We start from the raw sequence: 26300 nt of genomic DNA on the forward strand, positions 1-26300 counted from the left end.
TGTTTTGTGTTTTTTTTTTTTTTTTTTAATCAACAGATTGATAATTGTAGCCTGGGAGGAATGGGAAAAATAAATACTTTGAAGTATATAGCCTAGGTTTTTGTTACTGGGAGTCCTTTGAAATACACTATAGATTTCCAAACTTCTTATTACAAAAAACAATATCTGGAGTCTGTGACTCGGCCAACATCTATTGACCACACAAGGATTTCTGATCATAAATAATTGAATGGCCTTATTGATATTGTATACAATATTAAATATCATTAACAAATCTAGTGGAGGCACAGAGTCGTTTTCTGACATACCTCACATCCACAGCATTATGGTGAAGGATTATCTTTTAGCATATTTTATTTAGCAGTAATCTCAATTGCAGAAGTAGGAAAGGTGTGGCTGTTAGGATTTGATCACAGCACCTCCCGATAGCAGAAAAAGATTTAAAATGTTTTGGAAATGCATAGTCTGACAGGATTTATTTATTTTTTTGGCTTAACTGGATGTAATACAAATCCTGATAAGACACTGTAGTAATGTATGAGCAGAATAAACAATCATTACGTCAAAAAGGTCCGCATTGTGAGCCCCATATGTGTAAATTGTATTCAAGATGTACTGGGTTGCTGTGTACGTAACTGCTATTGATCTGCTTTGTCTTGCAAAAATTCAGTCCTTTGTCCACACTGAGCTGCAGAAGGCAGTTAAATGATAACAGGCGAGGAAGCGCTTCTAATGAAATCCACACTTCATTGTCCTTGAACTTACAAAAACAAATTTTACTTGATGATTCTGTAACAAAAGGTGAAGAAGGTCATAGGTTCTGCTCTTTTTGTTCTTGAAAGCTGAATATAAAATGACAAATCGGTATTGTATTGTGGATGCTCTGCTTTGCTTTTTGTGAGCACTTTGAGGCAAATACAAATCCCCAAATAAAAACATTTGTCATCTTTTGTTAATTTGCCTCATATTAGTGGCCCATCCCTTGAAAGATTACACAAGTCCATCAAATGAAACATTGAAAATCTCTCCAGAGGGTCAAGAAAGATGTATTTTTCCACAAAGTGCAGTGCACTTTTGTTGGGGATGTGGACCGTGTTACCATGCATGGTTCCCAGTTCTGGTTTGGAATGTGTTTTGATGTCATATTTACAAGATTCCAAGAAAAGGGGAAAAAAAAAAAAAAGGACCAAAACATCACTTTTGCGAGATAACACGTCATTTCTTGTCTGTTTAACAAAATAGTTTTGTGTCATGATGAGTAGTACACATTTTCCACATCCTAATTACAGATATATATTTAAAGTCATATACATAGAAATACCATGTGGAGAACTGAGGGTTGTTTTGTAACTTTTAAGTAACTTGTGTACCTGTGCAAGCATGTGTTCATTTACGATCAAGCGTGCTCTTAGCTTATTATATGTTTAAGATTTTTAATTGCCCCAATTTATGGTCTCCAAAATAACCCTAAATGCTTCCCAAAAATGAATACAACTGGTTGTATATTAACACTTTTTGCCATTCTAACCCAAACACATTTTGTAGACAGATGAAATTAATATGAATAAAACTATTTGCTTGCTTTGCGACAAGGCATTGCCATCAGTTTCAATTAGTCTGGTTGATGTTGTGAAGAAAACTGTTGAATATCAACTTGCCCTAACTGGAGTGCAGTAACTGGAGTGCAACCAGCAGAGGAGCTGTTTATTCAGTCACAACTAGTCTGTGGCTTCAAGAAAGAGAACCTGCTTGGGAATTCAGACTACATCTATGTAGTTCTCCACAACTGCAAACTGCTCCAGTAAGCATGATTCTTAATGAACCACTGGTGTCACAAAATCAGTTAAAATCATCCAGGGAGTGGTTAATTAATTAAAAAATATCAATGAATATAAAGAAATACTCTTTGTTGATTGTTATTATTGTTTTATTTAAAAGGAAAAATTTAATTACTATGTTCAGACGCAACACTTGAGTTTTCCTTCAGTGGATAATTCAAGAAATATTTCATCTTCTTTGACTTGGGTGTGGGCAGCATGGGTTCAATTCCCAGTCAGGGGCGGTGTCGACTGGTGACCAGTTCAGGGTGTATCCCACCTCCTGCCCGATGACAGGTGGGAGAGGCACCAGCACTCCCACGGCCCTTGTGAGGATTAGCAGCTCAGAAAATGGATGGATGGATTTAGTCAGAAGGCCATCCCTATTTATTATGAACATGGTTGGAGTTTTGAACTGAAGGATGTTAAAAATGACTTACATAGAACAAATAAATACTAATGCTGGGTTGCCCTTGATAGTCAATGTCATCCATACAATAGAACAATAATGTGCTTTTCCTTGTCAATAAAACAAACATCTCCTCTTCCTCTCATACGTTTGATCTTATTCTAAGCATACTGTATCCATCCATATGTTGAGAGTAAAAGACTATTTTTTGCAGTTGACATGTATGACTTTTGTGAATCTTCCATTGGATGAATTCCCACTCAAATGTTACATTTGCCATCAACTTGTAATTTACTAGTGACCCGTCTTCCGCTCAATGACAACTTGGCCAGACTTCAACCCGTGCCGAAAATGGATCATTATTGATGTTGAAGCCTTTTGTGCTGTTGCATGAAGTCACAGAGCAACCTTCATTTATCCTTTTGAGAGCTAAAAGGCATCATTGGTGAGAGCGATGTCTTGAAGCTTTTTCTTTTCATCTAACACTCACCGTTCTGTCTTTCTCTCTGGCTGGTAGAGTAATTCCAAATAGTATCAGCACATATACGTGGACTGAATTCTAACAAGCCCGTGATATGTATAATGTAGATAAATAACAGTTTATTAGTCCTAAGATATCTGGAGCACTATGGTTGTGTTTTAGAAATCAATGGTGTATCCATACCTCCAGCCAGATAGATTGGGTCTGTCTTTTCAAGCAGAAAGACACTAAATCAGCACTGGTTAATAATGGATATAACTGTAGCTCAGTTTTTATGCTCAAGATTTAACCCTACCGATTGGTGCTGCACCTCACTGCGGTGAACAACCGCTCATAAGTCATTGGTGTTTATCTGATTTTCATTTAGATCTAATTATATGGTGCCAGACGCTACAATTAGGTGGACTATCCGTCATCACCAAAGAAAAGGAGCAAAGAAGTTAACAGGAAGAGATTATCTGGATGTTGTGGGGAAGGGAGGGGGGGCATCAGGTGATAGATGATGCAACTGGATTGGACAACACAGTGGATTCAGAGGTGAGTATTTTTCATGTTGAAAACATTCATGGGTTGTGGGATTTAGTTTCACCCATCTGATTTCAGAAAATACAATATTGCGCAAAAGTCAAGCCACCACTAGATTTGTTATTCATACTCACAGTAGTCATTTTGAAAGATGCATTTAGCAGGAATTTCAATGATGCTTTTTCGGGGGTTTAGCATATGCCGAGAAACTGAAAGTCGATATTTATCTGGATAAAAATCCACCGCATCGTCGACTTCCATGAATTTGAAAGTTGTCAACTAACTCACAAACCCAATGCTCAGTGAAATGTGGTTGGCGTTCCTGAAGAATGTGTTCTTGGTGGAGCATCACACGTGGTCATTTTAGCAGTGCTAAAATAACAACGCTTATGGTCTGTTTTGAGTGTTAGAAGGGCTGCTCTTTAGAAAGCTCTTCACAACATAGATAAATTTCGGGTTAGGAATTTAGCTTCAAAATGTGAAAGGTTAGGGTTAAGTCACTTTTTTTTTTTTTTTTTTTTTTTTGGACATTTAGGACAATATTTATCAACTTTATAGTTAAATCCAAACATTAAATAATACAGCTAAATCTCAAATCTAAATGTTAAAAATGTAAATATAAAATTAAATGTAAAGCTTGAATGGCCGCACGGTGAGCAACTATAAAGCGTTGGCCTCACAGTTCTGAGGACTGGGGTTCAAATCCTAGCCTTGCCTGTGTGGGGTTTCTCCGATTGTTGCAGTTTCCTCCCACATTCCAAGAATATACAACATTCATCGGAGACTCTAAATTGCCCGTAGGTGTGATTGTGAGTGCGACTGTTGTCTGTCTCCATTTGCCCTGCGATGCCTCCTGCCTGAAGATAGCTGGCTCGGGCTACAGCTCTCTCACGACCCTTGTGAGCATAAGCGGCACAGAAAATGGATAGATGGATAAAATGTGATTCCCCGACCCCTTTCGGTCTCTCTCATTTGGATTTTAGGTTTAGATTTAAATGTCCATCCATTTTCTTTGCCGCTTATCCTCACAAGGGTTACTGGGAGTGCTGGAGCCTATCTCAGCTGTCAACGGGCAGGAGGCGGGGTACACCCTAAATTGGTTGCCAGCCAATCGCAAGGCACATAGAGACAAACAGCCACACTCACAATCATACCTAGGGGAAATTTAGAGTGTCCAATTAATGTTGCATGTATTTGGGATGTGGGAGGAAACTGGAGTGACTGGAGAAAACACACGCAGGCACGGGGAGAACATACAAACTCCACACAGGCGGGGCTGGGATCTAGCCCGGGTCCTCAGAGCTGTAAGGCCAAGAACGCTTTACCAGCTGATTCACCGGGCCGCGTATGCTGTATATCCATCCATTTTCTTCAGGCACGGGGAGAACATGCACACTCCACACAGGCGGGTCTGGGATTGAACCCAGCACCTCAGAACTTTGAGGCCATTGCTTTACCAGCTGAGCCACCATGCCGCCCGTAAGCTGTATATTTTATATTTAATCTTTACCTTCAAGCTTTAAATTTACATTTAAGATTTGTATATGCAGTGTATAATAGTTAATGATATATATATATTGAACATTTAAATATATATTTAGCAATTAAATTTGAGATATAGGTGGTTATTTGGATTTAACTATAAAGTTGACAAATATTGTTAAAGAAAACTGCAGAAAAATGGCTTGAAAACTCACACCATTTTTTTTTAAACACTGACACCAATAATGACAAAATATTCCCGTTAGTTTTTGTGTGAGCCATTTTACAAACAAGTCCGGCGTCAAAAAGGTAACATTGTATGGAGTCTTTGAACTCCAATCTCTCTGTGTCTAACCACATTGGAGCTGTTCAAAGTCAATGTGGATACAAAATACTCCAGTTTGGAAGTACTATACAGGCATATAATTTTACTGGTGTGGCTTGACTACATGAGGCAAGTGAGCGCTTCCTCAAGATGCCAATATTCATGTCATTGCCGCTTAAAAGCCTTTTGCGGATTCACTCTTTTGTCTGCTACCTCCACACGCTGGCTGCAGCAGTGCCAAGCGCCCAGCTGGAGGATTTAAAACGCTGAGAACGGCTTGATTAAGGAAATGGAAATGGAAGCAGGCTGCTCTTGGAATGCTAATTACTTTGTTTGCAAGAGAAAACATTTGGTTTGTGGTTATAGTTGGAGGATCAGAACCTCCCATAAAAAACGACATGAATGATAATAAGAAATGATGGCGTGTCAGGTGTTTCGGGTTGCATTTTTGCAGACTTTTCAACACCTTGAAATTGTTCACATATTTAAAATCACTTAAAGGGGACTTTACAATTTAATGCCTCACTTTTTTTCCATATTTTTTGTCAAAACAGTCGTGATATAGTACATTAACATTTTATATATATCTGTGGATAAAAAACTAAATCTGCTGTCTTTGGCCCAGCCTTCTGCCTCTAATTTGATATACAGTGCAAGAAATAATCGCACTGAAGGGAAAAACAACCCACCAGAGATGGAAGGCGTGACTTACAAGGTGTAAATCATTAGTAGCTAGTAGTGGGTGCACCTCAGTAGCCTGGTGCTGACCTGTCAACTTGTTATTCCAGAAGTGCACCTTATTCATCATGGAGTTTTACTACAACACTAAGTGTTCTCATACCAAAATTTGATTTATTGAGAGGCTACAGTGATGGGCGATCGATGAGTGTGGTGCTGATTGTGCAACGAATGATTGGCACCTCTCAAATCATCCCTTTTTCTCTGGTTTCTTTTTCCTCAGGCAGCGTGATTTCTTGTATATAAAATTACAGGCACAAAACCGCGCCAGAACAACTGACTTTTTCCAATGATCATATTTATCATGGAGTACTGTTTTAACAAATGTCACAAAAGTCGCCCGGTAATAATCAAGAGCTGCAGGTGTTGAAATAAATGAGGATTAGTGCCATGCTAAAAAAAAAAAATATAATAAAAACAAGAGCAAAACTATATGACAAAACTAGTATTGTGCTAGTACGTGAATAACTTGAAATTTTAAGAAAAGAAAGTCCTCACCTATTGAGAATAAGGTTGTAAATATGTTAAGCAAATGTCAAAATTCCCTTATGAACCTCAAACCAGTAGACCCAGTCTTTCCTGGGATCTGGCAAGGTATTATTTAAGTATAACATTTTTAAAAATACTATTCCTCCAATTATGTATTTCGCGATTGCAAATTCTAAGAGATGAGCTAATTTCTTTCAGTTGTGTTTTTTTTTCATGAAAGAGATAAATAAAATCACAATGAAATTTCTCACACTGATGAGGGTGTTGATGTTTCAAAATTTCTGAATACTTTGTTGTAAAATGAATGAAAAAGAATACTTCATTTTTGAATACTTCATTGTAAATCATTGTTAATATAAGTTTTACAACTTATATTAAGTGTAACCTCAACACTTATCTCAGCATATTTATGTTCACAATTGTAGTCTTTTCAACTTTATTGTCCTAAAATTCTGACTTCAAAACTTCATGTTGCAGCTTGGGACCAATCAATACATTCTACTTATTCAATGAACAATAGCATCAGTGTTGGAGGTAAATTCCTAAAATGATTGTAAAAGACACATTTAAATGCGATGTGCAACCTGTAAACAAGCTTTTAAAGTGAATTTGTGACCCTAAGCGCTTTCACTGGTTCATCCTCATGAGAACCCACAAAAAACAAAAAAATAGAAGAGTGCTTGCAGTTCTTTTTCCAATTCTTGCGTTGTCTGACAGAAACAACAAAAATGATCAGTATGATTAATTCATATTTCCCACAGTGAAGAACAAGTTCAAACCTGAAGCGTTGAAGGCGGCAAGCTAAGCAAGTCAAATTCTGCAAATATGAGTGAAAAGTGTTGGGAAAAGACCGAAGCCCAGTTCCACGTCCATCATCGTCACCTTCATCATCAACTCTGGAATCACGAGACCATGTCATATTGGACAGTATTCCGCATCAGCTTGCTTCAGAATTGTGCTCCTGCCCTGTCAGTCATGTAAAATGGCGGAGTAGGTTGGCAGGGCGCCACCTGATCATATCTCGCATCCCCACTGGAGTCTCTCTACGACGACTGGCCGTTGAGGCACTCGCGCCGCAAGCACTGTGCCGGTTTCCACCAATCTCCAACATGGCAGCGGCAGATGGTGCAGTCGTCCACTTTTACTTCAATTCCAGCTGGGATGATCGTCGATCCAGCGAAGCAATTTGGACCTGCCATAAATCGAAGAAAACAGGAAAGAGGGAATTAGAGTGACAAGAAGCGGATGCGTTTTGTTTTTGAGACCTTCTCCAGTTGAACGGATGTTGAAGAGATGTAGACTGCTGCGGTTTTGAGAGTCAGCGCGGACTATTTTCACAGGCGTGGACAGGCTTGTTTTTGCAACACTTAAGCTCTTTTGTTAGTCTCCCCTTGTCCCTGGACGTACAGCGCTTCGCATCCTAATGCGCCGCAAACGTGGTTGACTGCCAGGCATTGGCTGGCTCAAGTACAGAAGAAACAGAGGGGAGAGGGTGAAAATAAGCTTGAGGAGACTAGTCAAGAGGATGGTGTTTCATCGCATCAAATGTGTCAGAATAAAAAGCCTACCTTGAGCCAACAACACATGCTGTACCTATTGTAGTAACTATACGGCTAATTAAAAAAAATAACGTCTCCCTTCCTTGAACTGATTGGATACAGAAGAGGTTGCAGGTGCCATGAATCCTTCCCAGTTTTAATTATTTCAGTCAATCATTCAGCCATTAAAAAGGCATGACGGTGACTTTGAATTAGTCTTTAAATTAGTCCATAAAATGTTCCACTTTAGACTTCCCCTGAGTGACTGCAGAGAGAAGTAATGTCCCATAATTCCTCTCTGCATAGTAGCTTTGATTGCAAGTATTGATGAATGCCTGAATATTGACACTAACTTTTTTTTTTACAAATTTGTTAAGAGTAATTATGACTTGTGAGAAGTCCATGATAAATGTGATATTTGGGAAGTAAAAAGATATATGCCATCTATGGCCCCATCTTGTGCTTCTAATTTGATCTAAAAGAAACCACTGCAACTGCATCTGATGAAAAACAGCCAATAAGAGACAGAAGACATGTGTGTGTGTGTATATATATATATATATATATATATATATATATATATAGTGTGTGTGTGTGTGTGTGTGTGTGTGTGTATATGTACCCCTCCTTAAGGCATCACCTTATCATGTTTGAGGGGTTTACTGGGACACGCAAGGAGCTAAATTGTCTGGGGCTTCATGCTCTGTGTCGGGTCATCAACAACAAAAAGGTCCTGGCTGAGGGACCAGACAAAGCACGGCTACATAAACCCCTATGATGAAAACAAAAATTGGATCTAGGCTTCCCTTGTCTGGATGCGGGTCACCAGGGCCCCCCTCTGCAGCCAGACCTGGAGGTGGGGCTCAAACGCGAGTGCCTGGTGGCTGCACCCATGGAGCTTGGCCTGGCACAACCTGAAAGGGTAATGTGTGTACCGCTTTCCACAGGATCACCACCTGTGGGAGGGGCCATAGGTGTGAGCTGGGGGGTAGCCGAAGTCAGTGAGCTTGGCGATCCGATCTCTGCCTACAGAAGCTGGCTCTAGGGACTTGGAATGTCACCTCACTGCCAGGGAAGGAGCCCAAGCTGGTGTGTGAGGCCAATTAATTCCAACTCAATATAGTTGGGCTTCCCTCCACAGACAGCTTGGGCTTTGGTACCAGTCTTCTTGAGAGTGGTTGGACTCTCTTCCACTCTGGAGTTCCCCATGGTGAGAGGTGCCAAGCAGTTGTGAGTGTAGTTATTGTCCCCGGCTCAGTGCCTGTACATTGGGGTTCAACCCGGTGAATGAGATTGGAGCCTCCTTCCGCCTTCTAGTGGCCATGGAGAAATACTTCCAGACAGCTTTGAGGAAATTCCGATCCATCATCCGCCATCTCAGGATGGGGAGCAATGCACCATCAACACCATGTATAATGCTGAGGGGCTGCTGACCTCAACTCAAGACATTCTGAGCTGGTGGGGAGAATACTTAGAAAAGGAAGCAGGGTCTGGTTTCTCTGAGGTGGGCTCTTCTGTCTCTGGAGTTGATGTCTGAGGTGGTTAAAAAGCTTGGTGGAAAAGCCACGGGAGTAGATGAGATTTGCCCAGAGTTGCAAAAGGCTTTGGATGTTGTGAGGCCGTCTTGGTTGACACAGCTCTGGAACATTGCATGGACATCCGGGACAGTGCTTCTGTATTGGCAGACATTGGTAGTGGTCCCAGTTTTTGAGAAAGGGGACTGGAGAGTGTGGTCCAACTACAGGTGGAGGCCTCAGCCTCCCTGGTAAGATCTATTCAAGGGTTCTGGTCAGAACGGTCTATCGAAAAGTCAACTCTCGGATTCAGGAGGAGCAATATGGTTTTCGACCTGGATGTGGAACAATGGACCACCTCTACACTTTCCCCAGGGTCCCGAATGTCCATGGGCATTCACCCAACCAGTCGACATGTGATTTGTGGAAGGAGTTTGACCATGTCCCTCATGGAATCCTATGGGGGGTCCTTCAAGAGTATGTGGTACGGTCCTTGTAAGACCGGTGGCAGAGTTTGGTCCGCATTGCCGGCAATAAATCTGAATCGTTTCCGGTGAGAGTTGGTTTACAGCTGAGTATCAAGTGGCTGGGATGAGAATCAGCACCTCCAAATCTGAGACCATGGTCCTCAGTCGGAAAAGGGGGGTGTGCCCTGTCTGGGTCGGGGAGGAGATCCTGCCCCAAGTGGAGGAGTTCAGGTATCTTGGGCTCTTGTTCAAGAGTGAGGGAAGAATGGATCACAAGATCAACAGGCAGATGGGTGCAGGGTCTGCAGTGATGCGGTCTTTGTATTTGTCTGTTGTGGTAAAAAAAAGAAGCTAAGTCGAAAGGCAGATCTCTCATTTTATAAATTGAGCTGTCTTCCTACCCTCACCTATGGTCACGAGCTGTGGGACATGACAGAAAAAACAAGATCTTGGATGCAAGCAGCCGAAATTAGTTTCAATCGTAGGGTGTCCAGGCTCTCCCTTAGAGATAGGGTGAGAAGTTCGGTCATCTGGGAGGGACTCAGAGTAGAGCCGCTTCTCCTCTGTATTGAGAGGAGCTAGGTGACATGGCTCGGGCATATGATTGGAAGCCTTAAAGACGCCTCCCTGGTGAGGTGTTTTAGGTACGCACCGGAAGGTTTCGTAATTGGACAGTCTAAGTGGCCCCGAGGTGTGATTGTGAGTGTGACTGTTTGTCTCTATGGGCCCTGCGATTGGCTGGTAACCAGTTCAGGGTGTGCCCCACCTCCTGCCCATTGACGGCTGGGATTGGCTCCAGCACTCCCTGTGACCCTTGTGAGGATAAGCGGCTAAGAAAATGGATGGATATAGATATGTATGTATGTTCAAATACCATATTTATCATATTCTACTATCATGTCACATTGACTGTTTTAGCAGCAATTACATTTTTTAACTCCTCTTGAGTTTCTGTCAGTCAAGTAAAATTTTATGTCAACTTTTGTATCTGTACGATTACTGATACTGTATTTTTTTTTTTATACTTCATGGCTGCAATCATTCACTGATAATTTAAGATACCTAAACGGTCTTCCATGGAAAACAGCAGTAAGGATTCACAACAAGCAATGAAACAGATAACAGATACAGTTTTCAATAAATTTTACATATATATATAATAAAAAAAACCCTCAAAGGCGAAACAAACCCTGCTAGCTGTTTTGTATGAAAAATCCTTCTTTTAAACACATTCATTACATCTACCCTACTTTCAGTTTTCCAAATTTCCAGGTAGGACATTAGAGGGGGCTGCTTTGTTCTTCCACTCCCAATTTGTCCCAAATGTTCGTAGAAACAGCACGGCCCTTATTATAGTCCTCCCTCCACGTTCACACCGGTTGGCCACTCTCCTTGAGATTTATTTTGCTGCCTGAGCGCGACCTGCAGCCCTCGAGGGAACGTAGAAATGACAAGCCTAGACTTAAATGCCATGGGTTGTCACTGTTTCTTTTCAGGATGGATTATCTCTCTCAAAGAAGCGTCTGTAGGCCTGCTACAATGTGTGTATTATTATGTCACAGTATATAGTCAACATTGAGACAAAAGAGAGGAAGCAAAAAGAATGTATCTGGAAGAAAATATGGGTGTTGCGAAAGTCATTGATCAGAACTCATTAATTTATTTCCTCTGTCTGTGTGTCCTTGTTGAGCTATAGTGGAACAAAGACAAAAAATCTGTGTATGATTTTTTTCCCCATCATGATTGATTATAACTTATTCACTCCCAGCCTTCCCAGTTAACATGGATATTTGACTTCTAAACCTGTCAATAGCAGTGAGTTAATTGATTCTTATAAATTATTCAGAAGAATGTGTTGATCGTCAGGCAAGTGAATCATAACTGAGTGTACTACTTCCAGAAAAGAGACGCGATACACTCATGGGAAGTTGAGTTAAAGCCTGCATTGGAAGCCCCATACACGCTCCTAAGTTAAAAAGTGTCTTCTACTTTGTGTTGGTAACATGTTACAATGGACCACACACAACTATGCACAAATTATGCAACGAATTGGAAACAAACCATAATGGTCCTAATAATTCAGAATCAATGACTGAATAATCAGTTGCTGGCAAAACAACAGTGGTAGTATAGTACCGTAATCAATCATTAGCTAATTGGCTCATTTCAAATCACTTTCTTTAGCCCCTGAAGGAAAATGAGGCATGATACCACATAAATGCTGATGAGTCCTACAGTTTAACAAAGCTTGGGAAGAATGAGGAGGAAGGAAAAAAAAAAAAAGAACTCACTTCAGCATGAATTTTAATGAGCGACATTGCCAGAGCCTAGAGGGCATTTGCCACTTTGACTATGAAACTAATCTGGCTAGAAGTTTTAAATGGTGTTTGAGCAATGCAATGGTGAGCACAAAATACTTTGATAGTGTGTAGGAGTGATTGTCTCAGATTCAGGTCAGAGAGAACCAGCCAGATAGCACTGTTTCAGGACAAAGGTTAGTCTCCTTTTTATCTCGGTAATAATATACCGTATGACCATACTACATACGAGGGTCACTTGGTAAGACCTAATATCATAGAAGCAACTGCAGAGTTCAGCATTTGACTAAAGTTGCTTGACCGACTATTCAGATTCATATCCAGGTCTGTCTGTCTGTCTGCCCATCCATCCATCCATCCATCCACTAACACACACAAGGACAAACTAACACAAAAACTGTAAAATTCTCTGTATATGCCACTTGTATGCCACACACGCATATACAGTATATATACGTGTTGTATTGGAGGACTTCCAGGAATACACACATTTATAAAACAAAAGATGTGTGTTGTGGACGACGTACACAATATTGTACGTCTTTATGAAAATGTTATTGAACAAAGCTAAGTCATTTATCGAGCATGTTACTCAGTAACAACAAGTTTGTTTAATTACGTTCAGAGGTGGCTGAAGTAGTCAAATATTGTACTCAAGTGAGAGTCCTATTACTTTAGAATAATATTACTCAAGAACAAGCTAAAAGTACTCCAACAATTAGTTGAGTAAGTATTCAACTATTGAGTAACTACTGAGTTACTTCTGATTTAGTATTTTTTTTTAAATCAGAGAATATCAAATAGACAAAAATATAAAATAGCAATGTGCAGCTTCAGATATTGCCCAACGATATTATCATTTAACTGCAACAATCATGAGTTACATCTTTGTAAAATAGCATTAGTGAAGACAAATTGAAAGAGATTTTAAATCAATTCCCTTTTAGACATGTGAAACAGCACAATATGCTGACCACCGGGCAGCGAGAACGTACAAAAAAAAAAAGAAAAAATTACATTATATATTTTTGATTAGTGAAACTGTCACATGGACAAAGTGTCTTTGTTTACTTCCCCAATAAATAAATACATAAATAAAAATGAAGCAAGCAATGATAGAGAAATAAAAAGTTTGAAGTTTAACGTAGCTCAGTGTAACCTAGTAAAGGTAACGTTTCTTCTTCATGAACATGTTCAAGTGTACGTTGAATTAAAAGTAGAAATACAAGTTAACCACAAAAGTTACTTAAGTAAACGTAACACAGGAAATGTAGCACATAACGTCACGTCATTTCATGTTTTACCTCATTTTGAACATTACTGCCTTCAGTATTTTGTCCCACTTAACGTACTGACGATGTTTGGAATCTAGCTGAGTGTACAAGCTGTTGCTATCCCTTCTACATCTTTCCAGCTGCACCTTGTCAATAACAACCAACCCAATGGCATTCCCTTGTGTTAATTTTGGGGATTGATTGTGTATTGTGTGCCATTGTGAGATAAAGGGCTCTCCTCAGACCCATTATTCCCTGAATTGCCTCTCATCAATGAGATAATGTATACTCCACTTAGTGTGTCGTTCAGGATTAAAACTAACTACCACTCATTAGTGTCCAGTGGGCATTTGGTAATAATTCAAATTCATAATAGGCTTTCTACGTACATCAATCACACCCTCTTCCTCCGGATATGGATTATCCAATGTTGCAGACATTCCAGTTAAGCGTGTTGTCATTTAATCCATTTTTAATGAATTCTGAAGTGTGTGCGTGAGTGGGTAAGTTTAGTGTTTACCATTTTTACAGATGGGACAACATTGCTCCGGCTCGTACACAGGGTTGACGCACTCTGGGACGGCGCAGTCGGACACCACACAGTGCACCTCATTATTTGGTTCGCAGCGGCACCATTCACAAGGTGACGGCTGTGGGTAAAGGGGAAGAAGAAACACAGTGTGGGTGAGATGAGTCACTCACTTCTAAAATGTGTGTGCTTGCACACTTTCCTTTAAAAAATGCTTCTCTGAATTTAATCATGTTTTAAAGGTCACTGTCAGATTGCGTTAATTGATTAACAGAGGTAATATAATTAACGGGTGGAATGTTTTTTTAAACTCACATTTCATCAGTCAGAACCAGGGCTGAGCTTGAATAAAATAATTTGAATTTTTCTGTATTTGTTTTTGTGAAGCATAATCATGTTTTATACTATGATTGGGTCAGTTGAAGGACACATTCATCCAGCCATACACCAATCAATCAGTATTCTGTACCACTTGTCTTAATTACGGTTGCGGTTAGGGTTAGCTATCCCTTTCTGAGCTAACTAGTCGGGTGCTGGGTACACCCTGGACTGGTTTCTGGCCAATCACAGAGGACATAAATACAAACAACCATTCAGACCAACATTGAGAGCAAACCAGTGGAACCAGTGTGGAAAGAACACACGCAAGCACGGTTAGATCAAGCGAATCCCACATTGGAAGGCCGAAGTTGAGATTTCAACACGGGACCTCTGAACTGTGAAGCAGATGTGCAATTGTTTATTTTTACCACCTATACAAAGTAGCTTGGGGCTTTTGCCTCTTAATTTATTTCCTGGAAGTCCTCCAAATGGTCCTGAATATTTTCCATTTGTATAATGTCACAGTTTATTCCTCAAACTAAATAAGATTCCCCCTTGTCTTACTGGATGGGCAGTGCTGTTGAAATCCTTTTTCACAGTCTTCCAAGCAGTTCAGCAATGGCATTACATGAGTGCAGCACTCATCGTGTCAGTGCATCTCAACAAATATTCCATACACACCAAGATATATTTTGTGTGTAAAAGTTGAAACGGGATTTTTTAAGGTAATTTTGCTGGAGTTAACCTGATCCCCGGCCCCCCAAAAATCAAAATCTCCATTAACCTCGGAGTTCCTACGATGTTTGTAGTTCTATGGCTTTGCATCATTTCAGATTTTTGTCCACACAACAATCTGAATTTAAGACCTTGTCCTGGAAAATAAACAATACATAAATATATTTACATTGATTATGTGAGAATATTATTATTATTATAGAATACATTTATTCAAAAAGAAAAAAAAGTCATCAATGACCTAATGATTTGGTCAGTGCAATCAAGATTTATATATCGCATCATGCACTGTATATACTACGTTATAAATAATGATTTTCTTCAAGGACCACGTAAAAGTGTAAGTTCAAGAACCATTATCTACAGTATTATCGCTCAAACACCATTGAATTGAGGACAATTTATGAGAGAAACACCTCATGGGTTGGGACTACTTTTTTTCCAACTACTGCGATACATGATTAAATCCTCAAATGTCAGTTAAAAGTTTATTGTGCAAAAATAGGAACCATTTTATTAAGACATGTATAATACATCACTCAGAGCAGCTGGTATAGACCATCAAACACAGTGCGACATGAAACAGAAATGGACCGAAATTATTATTTTTCTTAAAAGAGGACCATTTGGGCTCTAGATTTAAAACGTACAACAGACTGTCACAAGTCCAGGATGTATGGATGTATGTATTTATGTATGGATTGAGAATGGTACTTGTAAACCTGAACAAAACAATCTCCCCAAAACAATCTCCCCTTAACAGTCTTCAACACTAAACACATTGATTAACCATATATATATATATATATAGAAGAAGTGGGATCCTGAGAGGACTGAGGAGAGGCGAAAGGAGTACATCGAGATGCGATGTAGGGCAAAGGTAGATGTGGCAAAGGCTAAACAAGAGGCATATGAAGACATGTACACCAGGTTGGACACGAAAGAAGGAGAAAAGGATCTCTACAGGTTGGCCAGACAGAGGGACAGAGATGGGAAGGATGTGCAGCAGGTAAGGGTGATTCAGGATAGAGATGGAAATGTGTTGACTGGTGCCAGTAGTGTGCTAAATAGACAGAAAATATACTTTGAGGTGTTGATGAATGTAGAAAATGGGAGAGGAGAGTTGAAGAGGCAAGTGTGAAGGACCAGGAAGTGGCAATGATTAGTAAGGGGGAAGTCAGAAAGGCACTCGAAAGGATGAAAAATGGAAAGGCAGTTGGTTCTGATGACATATCAGTAGAGGTATGGAAGCAATTTGGAGAGGTGGCTATGGAATTTTTGACCAACTTATTCAACAGAATATTAGTGGGGGAAAAGATGCCTGAAGAATGGAGGAAAAGTGTTCTAGTTCCCATTTTTAAGAACAAAGGGGATGTTCAGAGCTGGGGGAACTATAGAGGAATAAAGTTGACGAGCCACACAATGAAGTTATGGGAAAGAGTAGTAGAGGCTAGACTCAGGACAGAAGTAAGTATCTGCGAGCAACAGAATGGTTTCATGCCTAGAAAGAGTATCACAGATGCATTATTTGCCTTGAGGATGCTCGTGGAAAAGTACAGAGAAGGTCAGAAGGAGCTACATTGTGTCTTTGTGGATCTAGAGAAAGCCTATGACAGAGTACCAAGAGAGGATGCATGCGTAAGTCTGGTGTGGCAGAGAAGTATGTTAAAATAGTACAGGACATGTATGATGGCAGCAGAACAATGGTGAAGTGTGCCTTAGGTGTGACAGAGGAATTTAAGGTGGAGGTGGGACTGCATCAGGGATCAGCTCTGAGCCCCTTCCTGTTTGCAGTGGTAATGGATAGGCTGACAGATGAGGTTAGACTGGAATCCCCTTGGACCATGATGTTCGCAGATGATATTGTGATATGACGTGAAAGCAGGGAGCACGCAGAGGAACAATTAGAAAGATGGAGACATGCACTTGAAAGGAGAGGAATGAAGATTAGCTGAAGTAAAACAGAATATATGTGCATGAATGAGAAAAGTGGAGGGGGAAGAGTGAGGCTACAGGGAGAAGAGATAGCGAGTGTGGGGGACTTCAAATATTTAGGGTCAACAATCCAGAGCAATAGAGAGTGTGATAAGGAAGTGAAGAAACGGATTCAAACGGGGTGGAACAGTTAGCGGAAGGTGTCTGGTGTTCTATGTGACAGAAGATTCTCTGCTAGGATGAAGGGCAAAGTTTACAAAACAGTGGTGAGGCCGGCCATGATCTACGGATTAGAGACGGTGGCACTGAAGAAACAACAGGAAGCAGAACTGGAGGTGGCAGAAATGAAGATGTTGAGGTTCTCGCTCGGAGTGACCAGGTTGGATTGGATTAGAAATGAGCTCATTAGAGGGACAGCCAAAGTTGGATGTTTTGCTGACAAGGTTCGAGAGCAGACTTCGATGGTTTGGACATGTTCAGAGGCGAGAGAGTGAGTATATTGGGAGAAGGGTGCTGAGGATGGAGCTGCCAGGCAAAAGAGCGAAAGGAAGACCAAAGAGAAGGTTTATGGATGTGGTGAGGGAAGAAATGAGGGCAGTTGGGCTTAGAGAAGAAGATGCAGGAGATAGGCTAAGATGGCAAAAGATGACATGCTGTGGCGACCCCTAACGGGACAAGCCAAAAGGAAAATAAGATATTTTTCTATCTATATATATATATATATATGGAAAATGGTTTATATACAATGGACGGCACGGTGGATCAGCTGGTAAAGCGTTGGGCTCACAGTTCTGAGGTTCAATCCCAGACCCGCCTGTGTGAGTTTGCATGTTCTCCCCGTGCCTGTGTAGGTTTCCTCCAGGCACTCCGGTTTCCTCCCACATTCCAAAAACAAACAAAGAAACAACAACAAACAAAACAATAATTGGACACTCTAAATTGCCCCCAGTTGTGATTGTGAGTGCGGCTGTTTGTCTCGATGTGCTCTGCGATTGGCTGGCAACCAGGGAGCAGGGAGTATCCCGCCTATTGCCCGTTGACAGCTGGTATAGGCTCCAGCACTGCCCGCGATCCACGTGAGGATAAGCGGCAAAGAAAATGGCTGGCTGGTTTATATATAATCACTCAGCTCACATGAAAGCTAACTGCCGTCACGATAAAGGAGTTGTTTGAATCTGCAGCAACTAAATATAATCTGTTAAATTTACTTAAAATTGCTTGTTGGTTTGGTTCCTTCCTCCATAAACAAAAGAGCTACCTAAAGTATTTGACGCAGTCTTTCGAAAAGCAATTCTCCAAACAAATGTCATGTAACATTCATACTTAGATATCCAAATAAGTACCGTCAACCTACCTTGTTTTTATGAAAACATAAAGTTCTATAAAAATACATGTATAGGTAAGGCAAGCAAAATGCCCTTCTAACGAGCCTCAACCCTGGTCACCTTTGCTTAATTAGGTTATTACTGGTTTGTCGCTTGGACTCCCAACTCCACATCAACAGGCGTGCACCTCTCAGGCCAAAGAGACCCAATTTCAGGTAATTCCACATCAGTATGAATATATTTGTTTGTACTAAACGATGTCTTGATTCGGGAAAAATATGGCTAGTATACTTTTCGAGAAAACACCAGTTTGCACTGCCTTAGCCTATAGCATATGCTTTATTTTAGGATATTCCCAAGAGGCATGGGTGACCACATCTGCCTCACAGTCAGGAGATCCACGTTTGAATCTCTGTTGGAACATCTGTGTGGAGTTTTTTCTCCACCATTCTTGCGTTTCGGTTCTATGGGTAGTCTGGATTAACTGCATTAAAAAAGGCATTTTGGTGCTCAAAGATTACCTTTGTAATAGCAACTTTCCATTACCTCCTTATTTTAATGTTATTACGCTGTATTCATCTCCCTAGCTCAGCAGCAGATTATCAATTAAGTGTCAGTTTGAAGTTGCTAAATAGGGAGGAAAGTGCAGCGCAGAGATACATTGCTGGAGCAGGACAGTCATTTAAAGGAGGCTTAAGGGTCCATCTTATTCTTATGTCGTCAGCTGGCGAACACGGAAGCATGGAAAATATGCTATGAATAACAATGGCGACAACAATGTACACTTTATTTTGCATCAATATTTGGCACAGCTACTAGATCATGTCCCCGTGTAATTACACAAACAGTTCAAGCGACATGGCGATTGGAAACTCTGGAAAGTGCTCAAATACTTGAGTTGAGCTGAAGTCTGTCCTCATCAGCATTCTGTGTATTACCTTTAAACTGAAGCACATTAAAGCAATGGGACGAAATGGGTTCATGTGCAAAATTTGCAATATTCTATTGTTCAAACTAATGGTAATATTTTAGAGCACGGGTCGGGGGAATAGAGAAAAGAGGGAGAGGTAAAACAGGATGATGCAATGCTGGAAACCCTCCTGATACATTGATCGTGGTTTTTTAGTTACATTTACTGTTCTTCAAACAGGTATAAAAATAATGAAAAGCTGAATTCCTTGCCCTTCATGAACTTCCTTGATTGCAACCCGTCGTTGACATCAGTAAGCAGAATGGTAAAACCATCAGTGTGATCATTTTTTTTTGCGCCGTCACAAGATGCATGATCTCATAGATGTCATTATTGTGAATATAATAATGTGTGTGTGTGATGTGCAGCACAGGTGTTTGATGCATTTGCTCTTAACAGCTTTGAAATTTCAGCACATGAGATTCCTACGGTGAGTGAAATTACTGAAAGTGAGTTTCTTATTTGTGTTCATAAATATGAGTTCAGTCGGAGGCGATTGCCCTTTGGGTGAGGAGATTGCCTGAAAATGAAAGCCCTCCAAAGTAAAAAGTCTTCAAGAGTCATTCTTTTTATTATAGAATGGCTGAACAAAATTGTCCATCCTCATGAGTCCGTAAAATTGCAAAATAACACAATGAGTCGGACCTGTGAGTTGTCAACAAAACAATCCCATCTAACATTTGTCTGTTTTAAAATCCATCAAGTCGAGATGCTTAGGTTTTTATGGTTATGAGGATATTACAGACAACTTTCAGGTTTATACTTTTTGTCCCTCTTTTGTCACCGGCGGAGCAAATTGTTAAGTACTGAATTCAGTTTGATACTTGATGATTTTCCTGAATCATGAGTATCGCAGTTTTTGCACAAGCTGGAGTGGCAATGCACTGGGGGGGGGGATTGCCTACTATGAAACAAACAAACACTGCAGGCTCTGTTTTGCTTTCCATCCATCAAAATAACATCTTCACCATCTCAGTTTGGTGGACGCCAAAAGAGGATTTAAAAAAAAAAAAAATATATATATATATATATATATATACTGCACTTTACCTTGCAGGTTGAAGTTAGTTTTACTTCTAGCATTTCTGTTCACCACCTGCCAGGGAGTGACTACCTTCATCATCATCATCATCTTTTTCTTCTTCGTCTCCTGCAAGCAGCGCCTTTCCTCACTTTTGCATTGTCACATAATCATCAAGCCAATTTCTTTTAGTGCCCTGGTTGTGTTTTATTGTTGGTGCTTGTTACAAGTTATCTTTTATTTTTTTTTCTTACTAAAGGTTATTGTCCCCTTGGTCCTGGTCTGTTTTGGATTATTCCTTCTTTGAATTTTTATTGTTTAAAAGTTTAGCTGGAGGCCAATCTATTATTATTATTATTATTTCTGATGTCAACGTTCCACATAATGTGAAACTTTTCCCCTGACTGATTAGTTTAGAGGTTTTTCAAAAGCTCTGTATCTGTGTTTAACCACCCGTTTAATCATGTCACCATTAACATTTTTTCCTGCCATTGATATACTTCAAAATATTCTTTCTTTCAACTCATCTTCTTCTACATCCATAAAGGGTGACTTTGCTTTCCTCTTCTGTTGTTTTCTGTCTTCATTTAATCTGACTTGACTTTTAGATCAAATCTTAAATTTTGCCATTGTGACTGCAATGTAAACCGAAAGATCAGATATACTTTGTTGTTCTGATCGATGATATTTACACACACGCTTGCACAGATAACACGCTCCCGATAAAACAGATGTCCACTATACAGTATCAAGGGAGATTATTGAATACGGTGTACTGTATGTCGGTCTAGGCCAAGTACAGTGATTGTTTTTTCTTCTTCTCTGTTTCAATAACACACTAATTCAATTCTCCCCCTGCACTTCTTCCTGTATTGTGTAAGGGCAAACCCTTAAAGCCTTTCTCAGGGTCAAGCATCACATTGTTGCAATGCTTTATAATTGGACAGAAACATACGGTTGTAAACCAAATATGCTCCTTGTAATCCTACTCTGAACTCCACTTCACCCGCAGGGCTCGCTGTAAAACTTTCACTGTTGTCCACCTACGACAAGTCGATTCTCAGGAGAATTGAGAGTGATGTCTGTTCTTGAGCTGGACCTCTTTTCAATGCCAGACATTTGTTTTTTTCTGAATAACTTTCCTAAATCTGGGCCTACTTTGTAGCATGTACTTCAATTTAACTTTTCTGTTGATATTGATGTTTACCAAATGGTCAGTCACTTTGACCCATCCCCATAATATCTCAGGAATAATCATACAGACACAAAAAGATGAGAAAATCAGGTGCAGGGGCTCAGTAATGTAACAAAATACTGGCTGTATCACATAATATAAGTTACGTTAACTATGAACTATACATCTGCAAATTAGAGGAACCTTGTAGGTGAAACACCTGCTTGGCTAATGTGGTACAACCCTTGCAGGACAACAAAACTAAACAAGCAAAAATTGTTTTTCTTGCTATTTCATTATTCTAATTGTTGCTACAGATTTTAGAACTGTGTGTGTTTTCCCTGTTACGGCTTTTCATTTTCATTCATATTCACTTGATTTAATGCAGTCTGAGATGTAAACGCCAATCCAGATTATGGTCTGATTCCACACCTTCCACACTTATAACAATGCAACTGTGTGATTATGTTGACTCTATTGAATACGAATTGTTGGGCAACACACAATAATCAAATCTTCAATAACCTATTTTTCTTCTTCAGCCTGAAGTGATTTCAAATTGCATGCTTTGCCAAACTAAAATCTCACCTTGCAAAGAAGGCAACATACTTTTGAACTACATAAAATCAGCAGTAAATAGTCTCAGACGACTGGAAAATTAGATTATCCTGGTTTAAAACTTTCAATAGTACTTGAGTAATAGAGCATCAGAAGCAATATAAACCTCAATACCATATTGTTGTAAATATCTATTCAAGCACAATGGGAATCAAATGTTTTCCTTCATTGTCATTTAATACCCCGATTGTCTGGTTGCTTTTTTTCTTGATTGTACATACACTATACAACAGCAGTGATTTCTAGGTTGTATTAAAATCATTGTAGTACGAGCTGGCTGATGATGAAACCACCCCGAAACAATTATCGGTAAAACAAGCTACTAACTACCAGCAGAAAGCACAATTCATTATATACATTAAATTGCTATCTCTACATAAATTCAAGGTGTACAGGCAATTAGTTCACAAAGGTTTTAAAGTCATCATACTGGACAAAATAGTTTGTTAGAGCAAGAATAACACACAATGCATGGTCACTGAAATATGTAATAATAAAGTTCAGTAGGGTTTCGACCAGGACTCTTCAGAATAGTCCCATGTTTAGTTCGTAGCCATTCTCAAGTATTTTTCAGTTTTGGGTTGCTATCCTGTTAGAAGAAAAAGAGACCATGTTTTTTGACACTGTTCCTCATCTAGCAAAGCAGCCCCACGGTGTTCCTCCTGCATGATTTACTGTAGCGAGTGTTCTATTCTTGACATGCTTTTGCAAATGGCAATTGTAAACATGGAGCTGACTGAGTGCACCGCTCCAGTTTTGTCTCTACTGTCCAAAAGAAATGTTGGCTTGTCAATATACAGTGGAGAAAATAAGTATTTGAACACTCTGCTATATTGCAAGTTCTCCCACTTAGAAATCATGGAAAGAAATTTTCATTGTAAGTGCATGTCCACTGTGAGAGAGATAATCTAAAAAGAAAAATCAGAAATCACAATGTAGGATTTTTTAATGATTTATTTGTGTGATACAGCTGCAAATAATTACTTGAACACCTGTCTATCAGTTGGAATTCTGACCCTCAAAGACCTGTTAGTCCGCCTTTAAAAGTCCACCTCTGCTCCATGGATTATCCTGAATTAGATGCACCTGTGTGAGGTCGTTATCTAACCCTAAAACACCTGTCCACCCCTTACAATCAGGAAGACTCAAACTTGTAACATGACCAAGACCAAAGAGCTGTCCAAAGACATCAGAGACAAAATTGTACAACTCCACACAGCTGGAAAGGGCTACAGAGAAATTGCCAAGCAGCTTGGTGAAAATGGGTCCACTGTTGAAGCCATCATTAGAAAATGAAAGAAGCTAAACATGATGGGCAATCTCAATCAGACTAGAGCCCCATGCAAGATATCACCTCGTGAGGTCTCAATAATCCTTAGAAAGGTGTGGAATCAGCCCAGGACTACACGACAGGACTTGGTCAATGACCTGAAAAGAGCTGGGACCACCGTTTCCAAGGTGACTGTTGGTAATACACTAAGACGTCATGTTTTGAAATCATGCATGGCACGGAAGGCTCTCTTGCTTAAACCAGCACATGTCAAGGCCCGTCTTAAGTTTGCCAATGATCATTCGGATGTTACAGAGGAGTTATGGGAGAACGTTTTGTGGTTAGATGAGACCAAAATTGAATTTTTTGATCATAATTCCATTAACTGTGTTTGGAGGAAGACGAATGATGAGCTCCATCCCAAGAACACCATCCCTACTGTGAAGCATAGGTGTGGTAGGATCATGCTTTGGGGTGTTTTTTCTGCACATGGGACAGGACAACTGCACTGTATTAAGGATAGGATGAGCGCAGCCATGTATTGTGAGATTTTGGGGAACAACCTCTTTCCCTCAGTCAGAGCATTGAAGGTGAGAATATTTCAGACTCTCCATGATTTCTAAGTGGGAGGACTTGCAATATAGCAGGAAGTTCAAATACTCATTTTCTTCGCTGTACATTTCCAGGCTCATCAGTTTCAAGTTGGTTCGTTGAAAAATTTTTGTTTTCTTTAATGGAAGGGGATGTACAGTTTTGTCAATACTGTACACTGTTTCCATGTAAAGCATAACATTTCCATCTTACTATTACAGCATTATAGCTATACCCTCAAAGGCTGCAGAAATGGACTACATCTGTTGAACCTTTAAAGTAACAATATTGTCTTCATTATCCTTTCTTTGAATTATAGTTCTGAGATTCTTATGCCGATTTTTTTTTCCCATAGAGTATCACAAGTAATAGCTGGGCACCGACAGTGATGTCATGAACTTTAACAACCCCTGGAAAAGAAAGTGCTCTTTTTTGCCAGCTTTGTATCACTGTCCATAAATCCAAATATTACTTCTTTCGGTCTTCTGACATTAGTTAAGGGCATGTCTGATGCTGCAGGGACAATGACATCACTCCAGCAGTCAGCCATATTTATACCCCTGGCTGGACCTCCTCTCTATACCAAGATAAAATCACATCCCTTGAACCCCATTTTCCCTCTGAATTCCCCTGTGTATGCACAAAAAAAAGAAATGTGATTTCAATTCCGGCAGCATGGTGGGGCAGCTGGTAAAGCGTTGGCCTCACAGTTCTGAGGACCCGGGTTTGATCCCGGCCCCGCCTGTGTGGAGTTCACATGTTCTCCTCGTGCCTGCCTGGATTTCCTCCGGCCACTCCGGTTTCCTCCCGCATCCCAAAAACATGCAACAGTAATTGGACACTCTAAATTGCCCCTAAGTGTGATTGTGAGTGCGGATGTTTGTCTCAATGTGTCCTGCGATTGAGTGGCATCCAGTTCAGGGTGTACCCTGCCTCCTGCCTGTTGACAGCTGTGATAGGCTCCAGCACTCCCTGCGACCCTCGTGAGCATAAGTGGCAAAGAAGATGGATGGATGGATGGATGGATGGATGGATGGATTTCAATTTCAGTGTTGTCTTAGTTTTGATCACACAGATGGAAAGGTTCAGGCCTCTTCCTCGTTCGGATGCCCCACCCTCTTTGAACGCCACGGCATGAAGATGACACTAAACCTACTCTCACTGCTTGGTAAATGGCACACGGACTGCCGTCACTCACTAGGCCACGCCCTTTAAGACATGACAACACAAAATACTACAGTTTTCGAGTGCTAATCACACTTTATAAAACTAGTTTCTTGATGAATAATAGTTTTTGGTTATGTATAACTCATGTTTTATAACAAATCTTTTACTTGACATAGCTATTTTGTGTTGTTATTAAAGGGATTAATGGCCTTCAATTCATTGTGTGTGTGTGTGTGGGGGGGGGGGGCGTTGATTTGATATGTAAGTAAAAGCACCCGGGTGGGCATGAAAACATATTTGCACGCCACTATTCATCATTCCAAAGACCTGTCTGGTTCTCCTGCTCCAAACAAACACAACAAGCCCAGAATTTAATCAGACAGCCTTGGTGGCCTGTATTTGCTATAATTTCCAAAACATAAATTTGTAGGCATTCTAAAGGAGCTAATTCTCACCTACCTTAAACTCTTCCAGAATTTTGTAGGTTTTTCCTCGGTATTCGCAAAAGTTTTTCACCTCCTTGCACTCGGGGCAGCAGCCGTTGTGCTCCACTTTGGTGCACTTGGGGTGAAGTTTGGGGCACTCGGGCTGGTCGCACACCGGCCCGTCCTCAGTGCACACGCACGGGCAGCTGGAGTGGCCCGGGTAGAAGCGCTCCCCGAGCTTGTAGACGAAACCGCTGTCGTCCACGCATCCTTTCCCTCGGTAGTCGTCGAAAACGAGGCTGTCACCGGCCGTCCGCTCCGCCTCGTCTCCGGCGTAATCCTCCCCGTCCGACGCGCCGGTGCCGAGGAAGGCCAGCAGGAAGACGAAGGCGGTCAAGAGGACGGGAGCCATCCTTCACCGCTGCGTAAAAATCCACATGGAACGGGATTCACGGGGATGACATCTCTAAACCAGTCGTTTCCGCCCGACGCTGCCGTTTGCCGAGCATCGTTCCCACATCAAGTCATGCAGCAGCTGTGGGGAAACAAGGGCAGCCGCTGATTTTCATACGGATCGGCCATCATCCGCCCCGTGCATTTTAAAACAAGTTGCTTTTTACTCTCGCAGTCACTAAAGGTTATTCTGCCCAGCTCGCTCAACAGGCACATGCCATCCCATACATGTACTTCCAAACTGGAAAACAATATAAATAGCATGCAAACCTGCGCGCAATTAAACTGTTACGATTACGAAATTACTTTAATAATATTTTTACTTTAGCCCTCATGCTTTCTCCGTAGCTTCGAATGATTCAAATTCTCATGTTTTGCACGTTGTATAC

General features: G+C 40.6%; 1 protein-coding gene across 1 annotated transcript; it reads right to left on the minus strand.

The window, feature by feature from the left end:
* Nucleotides 1-7028: 7028 nt before the first annotated feature.
* Nucleotides 7029-25870, minus strand: vwc2l (von Willebrand factor C domain containing 2 like). Its single transcript, XM_061842222.1, has 3 exons — nucleotides 25493-25870; nucleotides 13898-14027; nucleotides 7029-7458 (listed from the first exon to the last, which is right to left on the minus strand). The coding sequence occupies exons 1-3, from the start codon at nucleotides 25868-25870 to the stop codon at nucleotides 7310-7312; spliced, it is 657 nt and encodes a 218-aa protein (XP_061698206.1). The 3' UTR covers nucleotides 7029-7309.
* Between the last annotated feature and the right edge of the window lie 430 nt (nucleotides 25871-26300).

This window comes from Syngnathoides biaculeatus, chromosome 14 (genome assembly GCF_019802595.1).
Source record: "Syngnathoides biaculeatus isolate LvHL_M chromosome 14, ASM1980259v1, whole genome shotgun sequence".
Taxonomy (NCBI): domain Eukaryota; kingdom Metazoa; phylum Chordata; class Actinopteri; order Syngnathiformes; family Syngnathidae; genus Syngnathoides; species Syngnathoides biaculeatus.